Source organism: Centruroides sculpturatus, unplaced genomic scaffold (genome assembly GCF_000671375.1).
Source record: "Centruroides sculpturatus isolate CEXI.00-Female unplaced genomic scaffold, Cexi_2.0 scaffold473, whole genome shotgun sequence".
In the NCBI taxonomy this organism is placed as follows: domain Eukaryota; kingdom Metazoa; phylum Arthropoda; class Arachnida; order Scorpiones; family Buthidae; genus Centruroides; species Centruroides sculpturatus.
Genome location: NW_019384687.1, coordinates 463,267 through 483,819, shown reverse-complemented (window position 1 = coordinate 483,819; position 20,553 = coordinate 463,267). Strand labels below are relative to the sequence as shown.

General features: G+C 26.6%; 2 protein-coding genes across 2 annotated transcripts in view; one reads left to right on the top strand and one right to left on the bottom strand.

The window, feature by feature from the left end:
* The window catches only part of LOC111627088 (choline-phosphate cytidylyltransferase B-like), a 79,405-nt gene extending 68,393 nt beyond the window's left edge, over positions 1–11,012 (bottom strand). Inside the window, exon 1 of the mRNA XM_023370646.1 lies at positions 10,580–11,012. The gene's annotated coding sequence lies outside the window, so the exon portion shown is untranslated. The remainder of the gene's footprint in view (positions 1–10,579) is intronic.
* Positions 11,013–14,567: 3,555 nt separating this feature from the next.
* Positions 14,568–20,553, top strand: part of LOC111627073 (DNA polymerase alpha catalytic subunit-like) — a 109,452-nt gene continuing 103,466 nt past the window's right edge. Inside the window, exons 1-4 of the mRNA XM_023370628.1 lie at positions 14,568–14,655; positions 16,164–16,282; positions 17,968–18,064; positions 19,023–19,088. Of these exons, the coding sequence (XP_023226396.1) occupies positions 14,631–14,655; positions 16,164–16,282; positions 17,968–18,064; positions 19,023–19,088 (307 nt within the window). The 5' untranslated portion in view covers positions 14,568–14,630. The remainder of the gene's footprint in view (positions 14,656–16,163; positions 16,283–17,967; positions 18,065–19,022; positions 19,089–20,553) is intronic.

Here is a 20,553-nt window from a genome sequence, read left to right as displayed (position 1 = left end):
GGTATAATAAGAACTTAATATATAACATGGCTCGTGCTTATACACAGGCAAACACACGGGACAATACCAATTCCCTTGGGGAGTCTTTGGATAATAAGTGTGCAAGAAAAATCGTAACGTACAACCACCATCTGGATAAAATATACAGGGAAATCTCATCCATCACCAGGACTAAGATAGCGTACAGTAGGCCTAGATCCGTTTACAACTTGCTTCGCAACGGAAAAGATGCAATTGACTTGAAACACGCACCGGGGGTGTATACCGTCCCCATGTGGGATGACAGATTTAACAACCGTTTGGTTTATGTGGGATCAACCAAACGCTCCCTTCACAAACGGCTTCGGGAGCATAAATACGATATTGACAATAAAAAACACACCACCGCCCTATCAAGGGTTGCCACGGAACCGGGAATCACGGCTGACTTACAAAGGGCCCGTATGATCAGGATCTCTCATCGTACGGATCAACTGAGGGCCATGGAGACTCTGGAAATATATAAAGCAGGTTTACGCGGCACGTGTATTAATTCCAGGGATGCAGTCGGGATATCGGGCGCGTGGAAGTTTTGTTATGAGGGAAACCACCCCCGTAACTGATTTGTTGTGTTTCCTACTTTGGTTGTGTTCACCGTTTCGCAAATGAGTGGTTGCGCGTGCGCAACTTTCCGTGTTTATTCTTAAGTTTGTTTTTCGAAATTTTGAATCGCTTAAAGTTCGTTTTAATGTTCTGTTCCATACACATTCGAATTCCTCATAAACATAGCCTGATGAAGACCCGGATGGGGTCGAAAACGTTCGCTGATGTATGAAGCAAGTATCAGGGTCTTCATCAGGCTATAAACATAGCCTGATGAAGACCCGGATGGGGTCGAAAACGTTCGCTGATGTATGAAGCAAGTATCACTGGAGTTACGAAGGTTTTTGTGTGAAAGTATATAAAAATAAATTTAACTAATACAATTTAATATTTTTACAGCAGCTATCAATATACTAATAAGTTCAATGCTAAAAATAAAAACAAACAAAAAATTTATATTCAACATTTTGTTGTATAAATAAAATTACATAAACATCTACTGAAACCCAATGCTTAGCAAATAGACACTCACAATTGCCGTAAATAATTGGGCTATAATTTGGAAATATTAATTATGAATTACAAATAAATTTGGCACTAGAGAGAGGCTTTAGGTGCCATCTCATATTAAATTTAATAATTATAATATTTAATTAATTAATTTAGAATAAACTGGAAGAAAAGAACTGGCCCGAAGCGGGACTCAAACCTGCAACTCCTGCTTAAATAAAATTATAAAAATATTTCAAAAATATGAAAAAATATTAATATGAATACAGCATTAAAAATATAAATATTTATTATATTTATATATTTTTTTAATTAAAATGTTCTATTTATTATTTTTTCCATTAAGTTATAATTTTAAAAAATGTAAAATTTTTGAGAAATTTTTAAATTTATAATTATGATTTTTAAAAAATATTATCATCAGAAAATTTTTTTATAAAATACAGGTATAACACAGCACTTCTATAGCACGGATTCACTCTAACGCAATTCGAAAATTGGGAACATCCCCCGTATAACACGGTGCTTTCATAGCACGGGTTCACTCTAACACAGTTCGGGAATTGGGTAAAACCCTCATACAACATAAAATGTAATAAAGGGTGTGTTCTTTTATACCTCTAATTGTTTTCATGGCTACTTTGAATGCTCTTTCAACAAATAATTCATTTAATGGTTAAATTTTACAATTGGGACCCTTCTTTTTCTCTAAAAGCTCATTTTAGAATTATAGATTCCTACACACGATACTATCGATAGTGCGAGTGGCGCCATCTTTCTTTCACCATGGTTCCTAAATGTCTACAAACAGCAGCACACTCCCGTTACAGAGTGACTGCTATTAAAGAATGCACCCACAAACTGTTACCAGTTGATGATGCTCATGCTGAGATCATCATATAAAATGAATAATCCTCTGGTAAAATATTTACTTAAATAATAAATAAGTATTTTACCTATGAAATAAATGAATAATAAATCAAATTTAAATAAGGATTTAACAACATGTTTTTTAATTTTTGGAACCTAACCCCCCTTTTCATACTTGTTCTTTGTTTCGTATAACACGGCAATTTTCTGGAATGTAACTCCCATGTTATACGGGGGTCACCCGTACCTAAATAATAATTATAGGAAATGTTCTAGTCTTCCACAAACTGGAAAAGTAAATAAAATAACAAACACACTAACCTTATGTTTCTTCCAGCAGGATGGTGGGAGAAACATAAGATTAGTTTGTTCATTATTTTAATAATTATAGAAAAAATAAAATAAGAGTTTGTGAACTCAAAGTATGCAAACTAAAAATAGACTTATTAAAATGCAGATTTTATATTTCCTAACATTGACAATAGTTAAAATGAAAATAAACAGTTAAAAAAATATTTCAATTATAAATTCTAATAACAAGATTACAAAAAAGTACATACGATTTGATTAAAAATAAAATTGCAATCAAGATTTTCATAAAGGAAAGCAAATATATAATTATAATTTTTCCATTTTCTATTTATTTTTTAAAAAGTTGTTTATAATTTCAATTACATGTATTTTTTGATAAAAAATTTAAACTGCAATAAATTTATCTACATTTAATTAACATTTTTCCAGATAAAAAAAATAAATGAAGTACATTAAAATTAACTTATGATTATGTAATAGAAATGAACAATACTTCATCTTCTAATAAAGTATCAACTACTTGTATGTATGTATGTATGTATGTATGTATGTATGTATGTATGTATGTATATAATTTTATTTATTTATTTATTTAATTTTCATATGTTATTTCAAATTCCTACAAGTGGTCTGCCTTGAAATGTTCAAATGATATATGCAATAACATATATTTAATATATAGATGCCTATTATATAATACATTATATACAAACATACAAATACATAAAGTTAAAAACTATTATAACACTAGCAATTAAAAAAAAAAATAAAACACTGAACATCTTATAACGCTGAGATATATTTATTATCTCATTTAATAAATATATCTCAGCGTTATAAGGTGTTCAGTGTTTTATTTTTTTTTAAAAAAGAAGCTGAGTGGATATCCAATTCACTAGCAATTATTTTTCTAGGTCTTTCTATATTTAGGTCCTATTTATTATATATGGTATTTTTATTGTAAGTGTATTTGATTGATGATTTTCAATTAAAACTTAGATATTTGAAAAGTTTATTCAAATAAATAAATTAAATTTTTAAGAAAAAAAATACTCAACTATAGATTTTATATCTTTAAAAATTGTATATTTTTAATTTTTTTCAAAATGTAGTTGATTTCTATTATCTCAACAATGAAAATTCTAAAATTATTCTATGACTAAAATTTTTTCCAAATCCTGCTTGCATTGTAAAGAATATATACACAAATATTTCTACATAAAACTAACATGTAGGCATAATGCATTGAATTCTAAAGCAAATGCATTATTGACAATATAAGCAGATTTTGTAAAAAGGGATCTCCATATCTTCAAAGTTATAGATGAAAACATGTCACTTAACCAATATGCAGTTTAGAAGACATTGTCAGAAACATTTCATTTTTTTCTGTCAGTAATTTATTGTAGATATAATTAGAAAAATAAGTAAAATGAAAACGAAAAAAATTTGAGATGAACCTACCTAAAGTGCTATAAGTATTCAAAAAATTTAATAATAATTATACTTGTTCAACCAAAGATGAACTTCCTTATATGGATTGTAACCTCTAAGCAAATGAATAGAATACTGAAATTCTATTTTGTTCATTCAATTATTGTTTAAAAAACCATTACACAAACGATTTACTTTACTATTATTTTCAAACTTGAAAGTTATTAAATAATATTTTAAATTATATACAAATGTTACTTTAATTAACATAAAATAATTTCTAAACTTTATTTGCTTTTTTTTTTAAAAAGAATTAAAATGATAATGTTATCTCATTAGCAAATTGACAAAGCAATCTTGTGTTTAAACAAAATGAAACATTACATGGTCAAGATAAGAATATCATTTTAAACATTCTGTTTTAGTTGTCATAATTTACTTTATTATAAAGAAGAAAGCAACAATTTAGAACCCACTGGCATTATAAATATTAAGTCATGTATCTTAATCACGCAGACTGACTAACTTATCAAAAACAATTTTGAAAAGTTCATCTTTTGTTGGATAAACTATAAATATATAATAATAATAATAAATGCTGAAATAAATTAAATAAAATAATTAATTAGTAAAAGATTTTAACGTGAAGAATTTCTGTAGTGTATTTTATGTTTGAAAAGCTTTCTGGAATTTAGACAATAAGATTGAAGTGACAAAACGGCCAATGTGGAAGCTGTTGCCAAGAACATACGCAATACCAATAGAGATAGTGTAGATACGCATGTAAATAACTTGTAAAAATAATAAAACTGTCATTAACGTCATTAATTTTACTAAGAAAATTATATACTCCCTACATATCCAATGACACAAGTTGACAGATGATCACTAAGTTTCTATTTACTGTAAAGAACTAATATATGCTAAAATTGTCAGGTTAGCTTCTAAATAGTTCTCTGAAAGCCATTCTATAGAATAGAGAAATTATCAGAAATTTATCTCCAAGTTTTAGTAGGAATGTCTAAATATAAATATCAATTAAAATGTAGACCAATGTTCAGAAAATGAACAGGAAAGAACTACAGGTGAAATATATGAATTTGATGGTTTCTAGAAAAATCATGCTAGTAGATATATACAGCATGCACAGACTATCACAAGTTCTTAGTAAATTTAGACAAAGGAAAAGCTTTTGATTGAGCTCATAATTGCAATTTAAAATTGACAGATGGCATAACCCACATCTGCTTTAAAACCAACTTTAAAAAACAGATTATTTCCTGTGAATAACCTACAGTTTATATATTATTATTTTTAAGCTCAATGATGTCTAACTATCTTCTCATGTTCTCAATAAAAAAAAAATAACTAAACAATAAAATTGGAAATTTTTAAATTATGAACATCTTTAAAAATTTAGAATAAAATTTAATAATTTTATTTGAATACATTATCTGAAAATAGTAGCATCAAATGCAAATATAAAAGTTTACCATACTGTATATTGAAATCATTTTGTGTCAATATACAGAAGGTTTCAATAGACATGCTACTAACTACTAATTTAATTAGTAGTTAGTAGCATTAATATAGCCTAAACTATTCCAGCAATCATTAGGTTTTAATTGAAAAATGTTACTATTTACATTTAATTATTAGTTTGTTTACAATTATTAATGATCTTTATAGTTAATAATATGCAAAAAAAATTAGTATATATCTTATCTCTAATACAGTAGTCTCGAAAACTCGGCACTCGATAACCCGGCAGTCCGGATAACTCGGCCACACCCTGACAGGGCAAAAAAATCCTTAGTTAATTAATTTTCATTATAGACAGCTTTATGCCTCAAAGTATTTTTCTAAGGTCTGTCTTATCAGGTAAATTACTGTACACAGTGTATTCATTAATTTTCATATTCATGTAGTAAAGGCTCTATGCCTTCATAAAGGATGTACTTTTCCTTTGTTTAAGGGTATTTGGGCAGTTTATTCTCTGTTGTATTCTCAAGTAAACAATATATACAAGTACAGTACAGTATTTTCTGAGGAAACACTCATACTTATTTTTTTTAACCCCATTCCCGATAACCTGGCATTTTCACAAACTCGGCCACCCTTCGGTCCACATTAGGCTGAGTTTTCGAGACTCTACTGTAATTTATACAATAATTAATCTTATCCTTTTATTCATAAAGGACATTTATAAGATAAATTTTCTATACAACTTTCAGTAGAATATTACAAACATTACAAGATGAATAAATAACAAATTAAAAGCTAAATATTATGCCTGAAATTACTTCATTAGAATTAGGCTACAGATGAATACATATCTATTTATAGTTTGAAATGTTTAAATCATGAAATAAATATAACTAGTATAATTCTAAACCTTGAAAGTTTTATCACAATACTGACTAATACTCAATAATAACTCATAAAAAACAGTAAAATGTAGAAACTATATCCAAAACTATTTCTTCATTAACATATTAATATTGATGTATCATTATGTAAAATATTTTAAATTTTAAGAATTTAATATGCATTTGATATTTTTTGTTTTTTTATGTATATTATAATTTTGTAGTACTGTATATTATTTTAAAATATTTAATTTCAATTTTTTAAATTTCCTTGAATAAAATTTGAAATTTCATTCTGTTCTCTTAGAACTTTTAGTAAAATTCATATGGTATTGAACAAAACAAGATAAGAGATTAGTTGTGATAACAAAATAGCAATAGTCTCTAACAGAAAACAAAAGTTGAAGAGTAATAATATACAGTCTTGCTTGACTATGTATTTCTAATTATATCTGATGCTAAAAGCTAATGATTTTCTCTATTTTATAACTTTAAAATCACATGGGACAGCAACGTTAATTTAAATGATTAAATTGCTAATCAATAATTTAAATAATCAATTTCTCTTGTTATTTATTTTTTCTGAACTATCAGTAAATATTTTTAATACTCAAAATATATATCTACTTAGAAAGTAAACTATTAGTTGTTTTCTTTTATTACTTTTTAAATGCTGAAGTTTTAAATAAATCATATTTATATGTTAAAGTTTGGTGATTATTATAATTGCATAGTATATAATATAAGATACTGAAATATTTGACATTATTCAGGTCTAAGTAAAACACATGCATAAGAACAGTCGAAATTACCCATTCATTTAATATTTAATACTCTAATTTTTAATAAAATGTTAATAAATACGAAAAATATTAGTTTTCCGAATTGGAAGAAACATTATGGGTAGAACGTTTTCAGTAATGGAAAGTAATGGAATTCGGAAGTAATGGTTAAATTTTACAATTGGGACCCTTCTTTTTCTATAAAAGCTCATTTTAGAATTATAGATTCCTCCACACGATACTATCGATAGTGCGAGCGGTGCCATCTTTCTTTCACCATGGTTCCTAAATGTCTACAAACAGCAGCGCACTCCCGTTGCAGAGTGACTGCTATTAAAGAATGCACCCACAAACTGTTACCAGTTGATGATGCTCATGCTGAGATCATCATATAAAATGAATAATCCTCTGGTAAAATATTTACTTAGATAATAAATAAGTATTTTACCTATGAAAAAAATGAATAATTCATAAAAGATATTTGTGATGTTACAATTCACTACGAGATCTCTTATTAAAAAGTGTTCATTTTTATCTAATAATAACCAGTTGTTAACTAGTAGTTATCAGATTATTAAAGTGTGTGTATTTTTTTTCATTTTTGATGAAAAACTGGAACTGTTGATTAAACACACTTCACACCTCTAATACTTACTCCAGCATATAAAATTTTGTGAATGATCAAAGATTTTCAGCCACTTAGTTACAAAATTTTGTAACTTGTTCAATGAAGTCCCCTTAAAGTGGCTGAAAACATTTGTGCATTCATTAAATTTTATGTATATAAAGATTTCAATAACCTGATATATATAAACAACAAACCAACCAACAGCCAAATTAATTAGGCAGGAATTATCCAGACCATATAATTTCCAAATTTAATATTTGTAACATAATTCCTGCCCGATTAATTTGGCTGTTGTTTGATTGTTTATTAAATTTTACATACTGAGGTGTGAAGTGTTTTTGATGAAAAGAATTCAATATATCAGGTATTCCTTAGATTCCTTAGAATTTACATCTACAAAAATTATATTACATTAATTTACTTATTAAATACTATTTGATATATACAGTATCTTATCACAAGTCATAAATGCATAAACCTGGTATATATTATCAAAATAAAAAAATAAAAATTACATTTGACCCCTTCAACTAAATTTTGTCAAAAGAAAAAAATATTTATTGAAAGAATCTCAAGACTTATGAATCCTTTGCAATTATAAATATAAAAATTTGTTATATAGGTGTTCAATTTCTCATATCAGTATATCATTATTGGCAATCAAAATTTATTTTTCTTCTGTGCAGTTGTAAAAGTGCTTAACATTATGTTTTATCAATATATATACATGACAGCAAGTGTTGATATCTATTTTCTGTGTAAAAATAACTTTCTCAGTTTTATTTCTGTACAACAAATTTATGCTTCAGATTGAGTCACTCATCTACACTGTTGACTCAACATCAAATTATTCTTATATCCTAACAGCAAAAAAAAATTATAATATGCAAACTTCTTATTAAATTTTACAATGGAAATGAATCAATTATGAACCTATATAAATATTAACGCAACTATTTACAACTATATAATAAAAGATAAATAAGTTATATTGATTACCACTATCATTATATATCACTACTGATAATAAATATTTGATTTTTAATATATCCTCCTTGTTTATCTGTTTATTATAAGACAAATATAAAAAACAAGAATTAGACAGATGGACAGAAAATATGATTAAAATGGAAAACAGAGAATTAAGAAGTAATAATATTATACTAAAGATAGCCCACATTTAGATACCAAAAGAAAATCTAATAGTAAACCAAGAAATATAAAAATATACGAAAAGATCTGGTCAAAACAGATTAAAAACATAGAAGAAGAAAAATATAATACATAGCCTATTAATATCACATTTGTCAATTCAAGATTATACATACATTCTACAATATACTGTTTAAATATATATACAGTATATATACTAAAAAATTTTCCCACCCAAACTACTGGAGTGTATTGTGTACGTGTTATTAAAAATCTAATTCATATCAGATACTGTACAGTATATATATTNAGTTTTGACAGTTTGTCTCTTGTTCTGTCTTATCCCCCTGCAGGTGTAGTGTTGGTATGTACTTCAAAATGGAAACCCCACTAGAAATTAATAAATTTAATTGTTATAAATGTAGTGGTCTAAATGCTCACACATACTGCAAGAGTTAACATAACATACACACATATATATATAATTGATTAAAAAAATTCAGATTTTTAGTTAGTTCTTATTCTGGTGTTTTCTGTTTATTTGCATTATCAGTTTCAATTTATTAATTAATCACTTCAACTAATTTTAATTAACACATCCCTAATTTTAACTAATCACCCAATTTTAACTAAACATCTTACTTTAATGTAAATTAAAATTTGCAACTATTAAATTAATTCTTAAATGTGCAAACTTGCAGACATGCATGTGATACATCAAATATACAGTGTATTAAATTATTAAATCAGCTGTTTTTATCTATTACTACTTAAGTAATGTCTTTTGAACCTAGTAGTATTCTGATTGCAAAAACTGATAAAATCATTAATAAAATTTTTAAAATTCTTTTTTTTTAATCTACTGTACAAAATCACTTTGATTTACTACACCTTACTCATTGAGATAAATCAAATACCAAAATGACAGTTAATAAAAAAATAAAAAATATGAGTTTGATTTATTTTAACTGGTCATAGGATATACAGTATTTAGCCGATTGACCAACTAGTATTTTAGACTATTGTAAAAGACCAATAGATTTGGTATTTTACAACAGATGGCCGATTAGATTTTTAATTTAAACTTTAATATAAAAATTCTGATGAGTTTTAAAATCAATTTTCAATTACTTTAAACAAATTTAATATAAAAAAATTTTTGTAATTTTTTAATATGTTACTTAAAAATACATTTTTTAATTCTGCTGTTTCAGCAACAACAATAAATTCTTCAAATAGCTAACATTGTCCAAGACTAATAATTTGAAAACAACAACTGGAAATACTATGAATGATTAAGACCTTTCAAGTGATCATATCTAAATAAAAATCTACAGTAATTTTTTAAAAAATAAATTGTTCAATTAATGAAATTAAATTATTATATATAAGTTATATTTAAAATTATGGAGAAAAGTTTTAAGACATTATGTGAAGTTTTTAAGTGGAGCAAAAGAAAAAGACAATAAATTCTCAGTGTAAGATTTAATAAAGACTTCAGTTTAACTATTTATAGCTGCCATACATGTTGATGACATCTTGGTGCTTGCACTTTTCAGTAATGAGTTTATCAATGTAAAATTAATTTACGATTTATTAAAAAATGAAAATTTTAACATTTATTGTTGGTCTTATATATATAGTTACAACAATTGATGATAATTTATGTTAACATTAATAATACATTGAAACAAACTGAAATTGACTAATATTAGTCAATTTCAGTTTGTAAATCATATCCCAACCTAGTCCTATACGTGTATGTCAATATCAATAGATTATTATTTATAAGTTCAACCTAGTTTGAAAATTAGAATGTTAGGCGTAGATTTGATAATTAAACTATATAATTCATTAGTAATGTATATTAATATATAATAAACGGCATAATTATGAATATCAAACTGTAGAACGAGTTAAAAATACGAATTTTTACTTACACGTGTTTAGAAGCAGTTAAGTAAAACTGAGCTGCTATTATCTCACCCTCAATTAATTCTCTAACGACTGAGTTAAGCAATAAAACAAAACTCGATTTTAATCATAAATATTTGTATAAACTCGAAAACGTCATAATATGTCATCATCAATCGTACGATTGCCAAGCTGGCGTGTCGAAAGAGGATACTAGGGAATTACCATAGCATAATTGCACAGCAGAGCCTATTGGTTACCGAATGATGGAGACCGCCTAGCTGGCATTTTCTGACAGGTGGATTTTTCCAACGAGATAAACTCTGATAAAGCGCCTTCTATAAACAAATCTTCGAAGGCAGTGAATCACCTACGACATGATCTTTGTACTAAAATATATAGATTTACTATCCGAACTGTTGCGAAACTTCCCGTTCTATGCTCATTGAACAAGTCGATTCAATTGTTTATTTCAAACGCAATTACTTTAACTGTTGTAACACTGTTAAAGTAAAAGAAAGAACGATTCTTTTCCTATATTATGGACTAAATTTAGTACAGAATTAGGTCAAGTCAATTGGAGAAACGTTATTTTTTTAATTCTAGATTCTTTCTAAAATTTAATCCTCTGTAATTTTTTCTTGCATTTTTTTAAAGTAAAAAAGCTGCTTTTAATTACTAATTTAAACATTTTCGTTTAAAAAATTTGAAGAATGAGATATAAAATGCACTAAATAATCTTAATAAATATTGAGTTCGGTATCTTATCTGAACTATGTACTGTACTCCCTGAATTTTACTACGACTAAATTTACATTCCCACGGGTACATTCCACTTAAATTCCTAAAAGTCATTATAACAGAATAAGTAGATAACCAGAATGTTAATGGGTTGTAAAAACACTAATTTAGGTCTTTCTAATTACTATAGATTCTTTATCTCATTTAATAAAGTTTAAATAACACTAAAATAAAAAAAAACTTAAATGAAAGTTTAGTATTTATCTCTCTTTGAAATAAACGCGATGAAATAATTCATTGAGAAAGAAATGAACTAAATATGCCATTGGCTTCTGTAATGGTTTACGTTAATTGAAACATATCTGTAAATCTTATCTTAGAATTTTAAATAGAATTGTAAGTAATTTACGCTTAAATCTTATCAAAGTCCAATCTTTTATTTAAAAATATTCTTTTAATTTACGTTATACTGTACTGTACTGTACGTTGCAGTTTGTACAAGCTTCAAGTTAATACAAGCTTCAACGCAGAGCATAACTAATATTTATTAATTGTTTTTAAAAGAAAATTAAATCGAGATATTATATTTATTTAAAAAATGTTCTTTATCTATTATTCCAGGAACATTTAAAATTCTTTACCCTCTACAAATACTAAGGTGGCCGATTTTCATGCCCATCATAAATTCGACTAAAGTACAGTACACAGACTATATCATTTACAATCCAACAAAGGACGCTATTCAGAATCAGTGAAAATGGGGTCTAAAAAACCGAAGTTCAATCAACTTCGGCTGTTTTTTTTTTAAGTAAACTTATTTATTGATCTATGAATCGATTATATTATATTGACGTGTTAATAAAATTGCTCTACTCAAAGAGCAATTTTATTAACTACTCAAAGATTGATTCTACAATATTAAAAACATGAAACCGGGACGATCCCCGGAAATAGGGAATATCTAATTAATTAAAGCACAACGCGTGTTGTCGGGTGGTGAAGGATAGAGTCCAACATATCCGAACTAATCGTCCATGAAAAATTCCCGAGGAATCCTCCCCAGGCGGTCGGTTAATTTTAAGAGGGTTAATCGCTTCGACCATCCGGTCAATGTATTCGGATCAGATCTATTCAAGAAAATTTTTCACGGACAAACCTAGGAATGCAATTATCATTATAATATATAATGATAATTACAATATATTTAAAAATTAAAGAAATTATTCAATTATATGTCTACATTGGTAATGAATATTTTTATTAGAATAATCATTCTCAAAATTATAAAAATGAGTAATAAAAATGTTAAATTAATATTAAATTTATGAAATCATCATTAAAAGACAGAAAAAAATTACCTTTCAACAGAAATGAATAATCATAAAATTATATTTTTCATCAGTTTTAATGTAATAGTAATTAGATTAAACAATGTATAATAACATCGTTAAATTCTTATCAAATGATATTTTTGCATTGTGAATTTTGTATTAATTTTTTAAATTTGATTCTGTTGAAAATAAAATTCTTAAAGAAATGCATTCGTTTTACTTTAAACCTCTGCGCAACATTAATTTGATATAAATAAAATAAAATTCGGACTAGTTTTCTTGATACAAAAAACCCGTGAAAGTAGGAGAAACGAACATGTTCTATTTTGTGAGACACGTTCCATTAATTCAATAGAAGGTCAAGAACGAACGAATTAAACCAGTTAATTAGTGTTTTACATGCAAATTACTATTTTTTTTTAAAGTTTTAAGTTAACGTTAAATGTAACTATGATCAATTTATACAGGATAGTCCTTTTTAATCAATCTATTGAAATAACTTGAAAATACTCATCCTATCATTCTAAAAAAAATTTGAACAAAAAATATTAGATTTACAAGAGGGCGACAAAATTCGTTTCGTCATACATGACGCCACAATCGGGAAAACAAGATCAACTTCATTTTCTTTTTAGAGATCAATGTCTCCTCTTTACCACACATGATGACGGCCGGATGGCCGAGCGGTCAAGGTGGCAGCATACCGCTCTGGGGATCGGACGGATCGAAAAATTCCCAGGAATTTTTCGGGTGTGGTCCGTTTGGATATATCGTGCCCCGTTCCTCACCATCCCTAAGAGGCCCTATTAGTGCCCACAGCGTGAAAAGAGCTAAAAAAATATAAATAAAAACCACATTCATGATGGTTTCAACATGCCGTTGCGCTAGTTTTTGTATCAGTTGATTATTTGAATAAAAAGAACGATTCCGCCAAATAATAATAGTTTGCTAATGATTTTAAGCTTTTTTTTTTTTCTTTTTTCAATGAACTTTACAGATGTCCATAGATTCACACGTGTACCATGTAGCGATCGCGTAAAACTTCAAATACTCATAACTTCCGATAAATGCATTTTTCGAAAAAATGTTTTAAATAAAAGTTTGTTTGTTTTTGATGTAAAATCGTAATGCGCAATGAAAAACGCCGGTCACCATTTAAGAAAATAAAGTTAACTTCGTTTTTTTTCCTGATTGTAGCTTCATCTACGATGAAACCGATAGCCGCATCTTGCGGTCCTCTTGAGGTCTAATATTGTTGATTATTTTTCGAGTTCTTCCAGTGAATTGATTAAAACGGATTTCTTTGTATATGTTGAAATTATGCAGTTTTTTCCCTGCAGCTGGCACATAAAAAAAAAGTTGAATTCAATAAGAAGAAAAAAAAGTTACGTTATTTTCTGCTTTTAGTAATTTTATGTTTCTTTGAAAATAGGCCAAGTAACTTGTAACTGGATTAAACAATATCGAGTTTTGTAATAGAAATCAAACTACTAAAAATTTATACAAAATTCTCTCTTTTAACATAATTGTGTATGAATAGACTATATTCCGAAAATTTAGTGTATTTCATTTAAATATATATATATATATGCTTTAAAAGATATTAATTTCCATCAAATACGATTACCCAAGTTCATAAGTTGGATTTAATGGAAATTAATGTTTTCTTTTGAAAATGTATACAAAAAATTATTAAATTTCTTATGAAATGTACTTTATGTACGGAAAAGTAATAAAATAAAACAATCATGATATCTGAAATTGAATATATCATTATTTTTTTTTTGATGTAAAGAATTTGTGTACTTTAATAATTTCCTTATAAAATTTTTTTGTCATAATTATTTATTATATAAATATGATGTGTTATTTTTTATAATTTAAATTTAAAAATTGAGATAAGAAAACAAAAACATATTTTTTTTGAGTTTCTTAATATCTACCGACAGATGTCGCAGAATAGTTTGGTCAGGTGACTAATTCGCGCCAAAGTTAATAGTACATAATGTCTAATGTTAACATGGATACAGGTTTGTTTTTATTATACATTATCTTTCTTATGTTTTATATTTAGTACAATATATTACATTTATTTTATATTTTTTAAACAATAAAATTGACCAAAAGTAGTTTTTAAAATTCCAATATTGGCATATGAGTTTAATAATGAACAATGCTTATAACCAATGTAAACATAAATAGATTAGTGTTAAATTTGATTGCTTTGTTTAGTTTTTGATTGAATTTTATTCCACATATTTGATCTTTGATAATTTTCATTAATTTTTCCAATTACATCATTTCCATTGTGTCTCAGGAAAACAATGATTATATTTCTTACCCCAAACATTTACTCTTACCATTATGTAATAGTTCAATTGCTTTAAAGTTGAAATGAGAACCATCATGCAATACTATGATATTTATATTATATAGGTTATATAATATACTATAATATGATTAGAATTAAATTGTCATATTATAGTATATGTCGTATTGCGGTAAGAAATATAATCATTGTTTTCTTGAGACACATTGGAAATGATGTAATTGGAAAAATTAATGAAAATTATCAAAGATGAAATACATCTGTAAAAATTTGAAAAATTTATAAGCAAAATTGATAATCTAGTAAAATTTTAATTATTAGCAGAAGTTTCTAGTATTGGTAATGTGATAGGAATGGAAATTAATACCTTGAGTTAAAAATCTGACATTATATACCACATATATAAATATTTGATATATTGTAATATTTGTTATTATTATTAATATAATTATGTGCCTGTAAAGGAAATGTTTTTTTTTATTTAATATTTGGTAATTATTTACTAACTGCATCATGTGTTTTTTCTTAATTTTTTGTTTTTAAAAGAAACATGTATGATAGATATTTCCAAAACAGATAGAATTCTTTGTAGGTAACCCATAAAGAAGTGCTATAACAAAGAATAAGGAAATATTTCAGAATAACATAATGATTTTAAAATCAGTTCTGAAGGTGGAATAGAAATATTTTTTGAATTATTTGGATGTTTTAATTCTTTCTTATCATTTATGCTAATACATAGATAATATGCTGAAGTGAAAAATAAATTGTTTTAGTTTTAATCATTGATCATCAGCTATATTTTCAATGCAAGTTTAATGATTTTAGTTTTATTCAAATTGTGGTAAACTTAATTTTCAAGAAAATGTTAAGCAAAAAAAAAAATGTGATTATTTTTTGTCTTTGGAAAAACTGGAACTCAAATATACTAGTGTACTAGTAATAAAATTTGTGATATTAAATTTTTAACACTAATTCTAAAATAATAATAATATATTAGTGAGAAAATTTAAAGTCTACAATTACTACATTATGATGATAGTTCGTATGAAATTTGACTTGACAGTACTTGATTTAATGATACTAATATTTTATATTTTAAAGTAATTTTATATCACTGTATAATATTGAGATATTTTTAATTATAAAATTATATGAGAATCTTCTTTTAATTTCTTTATTTTAAAATAATTTTGTTTATATTTTTAGATAATGACTCATTTTCACTAGCAAAATCACGTTCTAAACGTCAGCGTCTTGATAGAACTGGGCGATTTGCTGCATTAGAACGTTTAAAGAATTTAAAAGGAAGCAAAAATAAGTATGAGGTAAAACAAAATAATGAAAATTATATATGAATTTTGAATTAGTAAATAAATAAATTTAACATAAATGAAGTTTAAATAGAGGAATGCTTTTATTATTTTGAAATTCCAAGTGGCTAACATTATTGGAATTCATGAAAGTTATAATACAGGTCTAAACAGTCTTCCAGTATTATGAATTTAGAATAGACCAAAACCCATAATTTAATTTATATTTTTTAGAAATTTGTTTTTATAATTATTTTGAAAATACATTAGATATATATATATATATATATATGGGNTGAATGCAAAGTTAAATATCGTTCCATCGTATAACGCATATGTACTGAGTTCGATGAACCTTTAGACTTACATCCAAATTCACAGTAATACTTATTATTTACCATTGTAAGTTGAACACTTTCTAATTCTAACAGACCACAGACTTTATACCCATAGCAGCCGCCATTACGTAGTTCGCGCTAATACCGCAAGATGCCAGATCGATCGTTGGCACAAGCGAATAGCTATCGAGACGCAACCACCATAGTGCACGATGGGAGACTTGGGGCTACTACCACACACAACTCATGCGCGATGTGTAGTTTTAGCTGCAGAGATAAATACAGTGGAACCCCAGTTAACGAACTTAATCTGTTCTGCGACTTCGTTCGTTAACTGAATTATTCGTTAACCGAAGCGATTTTTCCCATAGAAATTAATGCAAATGCAATTAATCCGTTCTAATCTCCGAAATTTTTGTGATTTTATTTGTAATATACAGTAATTTTCTTTGATGAAAATGTAGGAAAACGTAGTATCTATCATTACAGCAACAAACATGTAAACTTTGTTTAATAAAATAGCACTGTACATACCTTCGTTTGTGTAGTTAGTGGCAGAAAAGTGGAGATATACGAACCTTAATGCTTAGAAGGGAAATCCCCTCCAAAAAAATAACGGGTAGCACTTCATCGGAAGATTCTTTGAGTCAAAGTCTCTTTCGGTAAAAAAACCCACCAGTGGCTAAGTGGTCTTCATACCTTGAACACAGGGAGTTCGTTCGTGGGTTTGCACCTCGCTCAGACGGGCTGGCCACGTGGAGTTTTCTGGGTTTTCTCCACGTCTGTAATGCCTAAATAGCAGTTTCCCTTAAAAACACCTCTCAGAAGGCAATCCCCCTAGGCAGATCGTCCAAGTGCTGCATTGCCATAACTTAACAAACAAACAAACTCTCCGTAAGGAACAAGAAATTGATCTAAAGTTGATTGTCTTACTCTTTTAATCAAAATTTTTCTCAAATGCGATAGCGCGTTGTCGTTTTCTATTGCCACTATGACTTTTTTCTTTCTTTGATGCCATATTGATTAAATATATAAATCACAAAACTGAAAAAGAAGTATAGCACAAACACTGGGAAAAGCAATGCTTAACGCACGCATGCCTAACATGCACTAAAATTTGACACAAAATACCGTTACGTTTGTTATCCGAGTTTTGTTCGTTATCCGAGACAAAATTTTTGCAAAATTAAAAGTTTGTTAACCGATTTGGTCGTTAACCGGGATTCCACTGTATTTCAAAATTATTATAAAACATGGTCTATGAAAATTATGATTTATCATTAAATGTTTTCTATTGTAATAAAGTTAATATAATTATGTATATAGTCTTAGTGATTTGTATTTTACTATATTTTTTTCTAGTTAAAAGAAGAAACTCCAGTATATGAAGAAGTTGATGAATCTGTTTATTCTAAACTTGTTCAGCAACGTCAGGATGATGATTGGATAGTAGATGATGGTTAGCTGTCTTTTAAAATATTTCTTGAAAATATGATAAAAATTGATAGGAATGGAAATTAATACCTTGAGTTAAAAATCTGACATTATATACCACATATATAAATATTTGATATATTGTAATATTTGTTATTATTATTAATATAATTATGTGCCTGTAAAGGAAATGTTTTTTTTTATTTAATATTTGGTAATTATTTACTAACTGCATCATGTGTTTTTTCTTAATTTTTTGTTTTTAAAAGAAACATGTATGATAGATATTTCCAAAACAGATAGAATTCTTTGTAGGTAACCCATAAAGAAGTGCTATAACAAAGAATAAGGAAATATTTCAGAATAACATAATGATTTTAAAATCAGTTCTGAAGGTGGAATAGAAATATTTTTTGAATTATTTGGATGTTTTAATTCTTTCTTATCATTTATGCTAATACATAGATAATATGCTGAAGTGAAAAATAAATTGTTTTAGTTTTAATCATTGATCATCAGCTATATTTTCAATGCAAGTTTAATGATTTTAGTTTTATTCAAATTGTGGTAAACTTAATTTTCAAGAAAATGTTAAGCAAAAAAAAAAATGTGATTATTTTTTGTCTTTGGAAAAACTGGAACTCAAATATACTAGTGTACTAGTAATAAAATTTGTGATATTAAATTTTTAACACTAATTCTAAAATAATAATAATATATTAGTGAGAAAATTTAAAGTCTACAATTACTACGTCTCCTCTTTACCACACATGATGACGGCCGGATGGCCGAGCGGTCAAGGTGGCAGCATACCGCTCTGGGGATCGGACGGATCGAAAAATTCCCAGGAATTTTTCGGGTNTCCTGACAACGACTGGTTCTAAATATATTTGAAGAATCCAGATTCTGATGTGTCATAAGAAGTTAATTTATTTTTGATATATTTAATTACATTAAGTAAGTTATGTAAATGTATTTTTTAGATGGTTGTGGATATGTTGAAGATGGTCGAGAAATTTTTGATGATAATTTAGAAGATGGCCATGAAGGTATAATTAAATTTTCTTATTATTTTATAATATATTTTTTAATGAATATTTATAAATTAATCACTGATCAAAACTATAACAAACTGACATATACTTAATTTTAAAAAATAATGTCTTGCATATTATTTTTTAATAATTTCATAAATTAATATATTAATTCTAGTTATCAAATTATAGTCTTGGATCTTAAAACAAAATTTTATTTTTTAAATAATATTTTTTGTTACTCTTAGATAAAGTTTTAAAAATTAAATATGCCATTGGGAATACTGTATATTGGAATGTTATTTAACAAACATAAAATAACATAATAAATGTAAAGTAAATTAAAGAAAACTACCTCAGTCTATGTATATAACACTATCTAGAGAGATATTTATCAGTCCAAATGCAATAAAATCTGGCATAGTGATATATCAGAACATGTAGAAGACATTTTCATAAAAAGTACCAAAACCCATCACTGACACTTAGAACTGCAAACAACAAACATTTTATTTGTACAAGACACTCATATATACTAAGATATTAGTGATGCAGGAAATACTGCTAAATGTGGTCCCATAAAATCTGAAGTTGAAGTATGGTATTTTCAATGGCTGACCATAATTGATCGTCTGTGATGATTTTCACATACAGTATGATACTGTTTTTTAAGGCTGCCTAATTTGCAATATGTCCTCAATATTATAAATTATATAGTTTGATAATAACTAAGTTGATATTGGCAGTAAAGAGAAAATAATTGACTGTTATAATTTATTTTATAATTTGATGTAAAATTAGATAGATGTTTATTTTCTTTTTGTTGTCAACATGAAATTAATTTTAATTACACTAAAATAATTAAGAAAACTAGTACACGGAGATTTTTATGCATTAAAAATATTTTTAAATATATTGAAATGATAAATATATTCAATAATTTCAAAATTATTTATTACTTAAATCATTTAAAATGAATGTTCTGTTTTGAAAATAGTAAATTTATTTTCATTCATAAAATTACTGTAAGATTACATTTTTTAGGAATTAATTGCAAATATTAATACATATCACTGACTTATTTAAAGTTTTTCTATTTTTTTCTTAATTTATGCTTTATAAAACAGTTGTAGAAAATTTATTATTATAAATAACAAAATAAATCCCTGCTAATTTTGAAAATAAATTAGAATTAAAATCTTGTTCTAATTTATATATTTTATATTATACTTTTCTAAACTGTTAAAGCTAAAATTTTAAACTGAGGATGGTCAGATTTTGGCCAAAGACATTTTATTTTATTTAATAAAAAGTTTAGCTTTCTGAAATTAGTAGACATTTGTTTATTTACAGAAATGGTGTCAAGTTTTACAATCTTTTACAAAGATTTATTATAGATCATAATTATCAAATCAAATTTCAGTTTTAGGACTCTCCTTACTATTTCAGAAAAGTAAAATTTTGTAATTTCAAAGAAAAT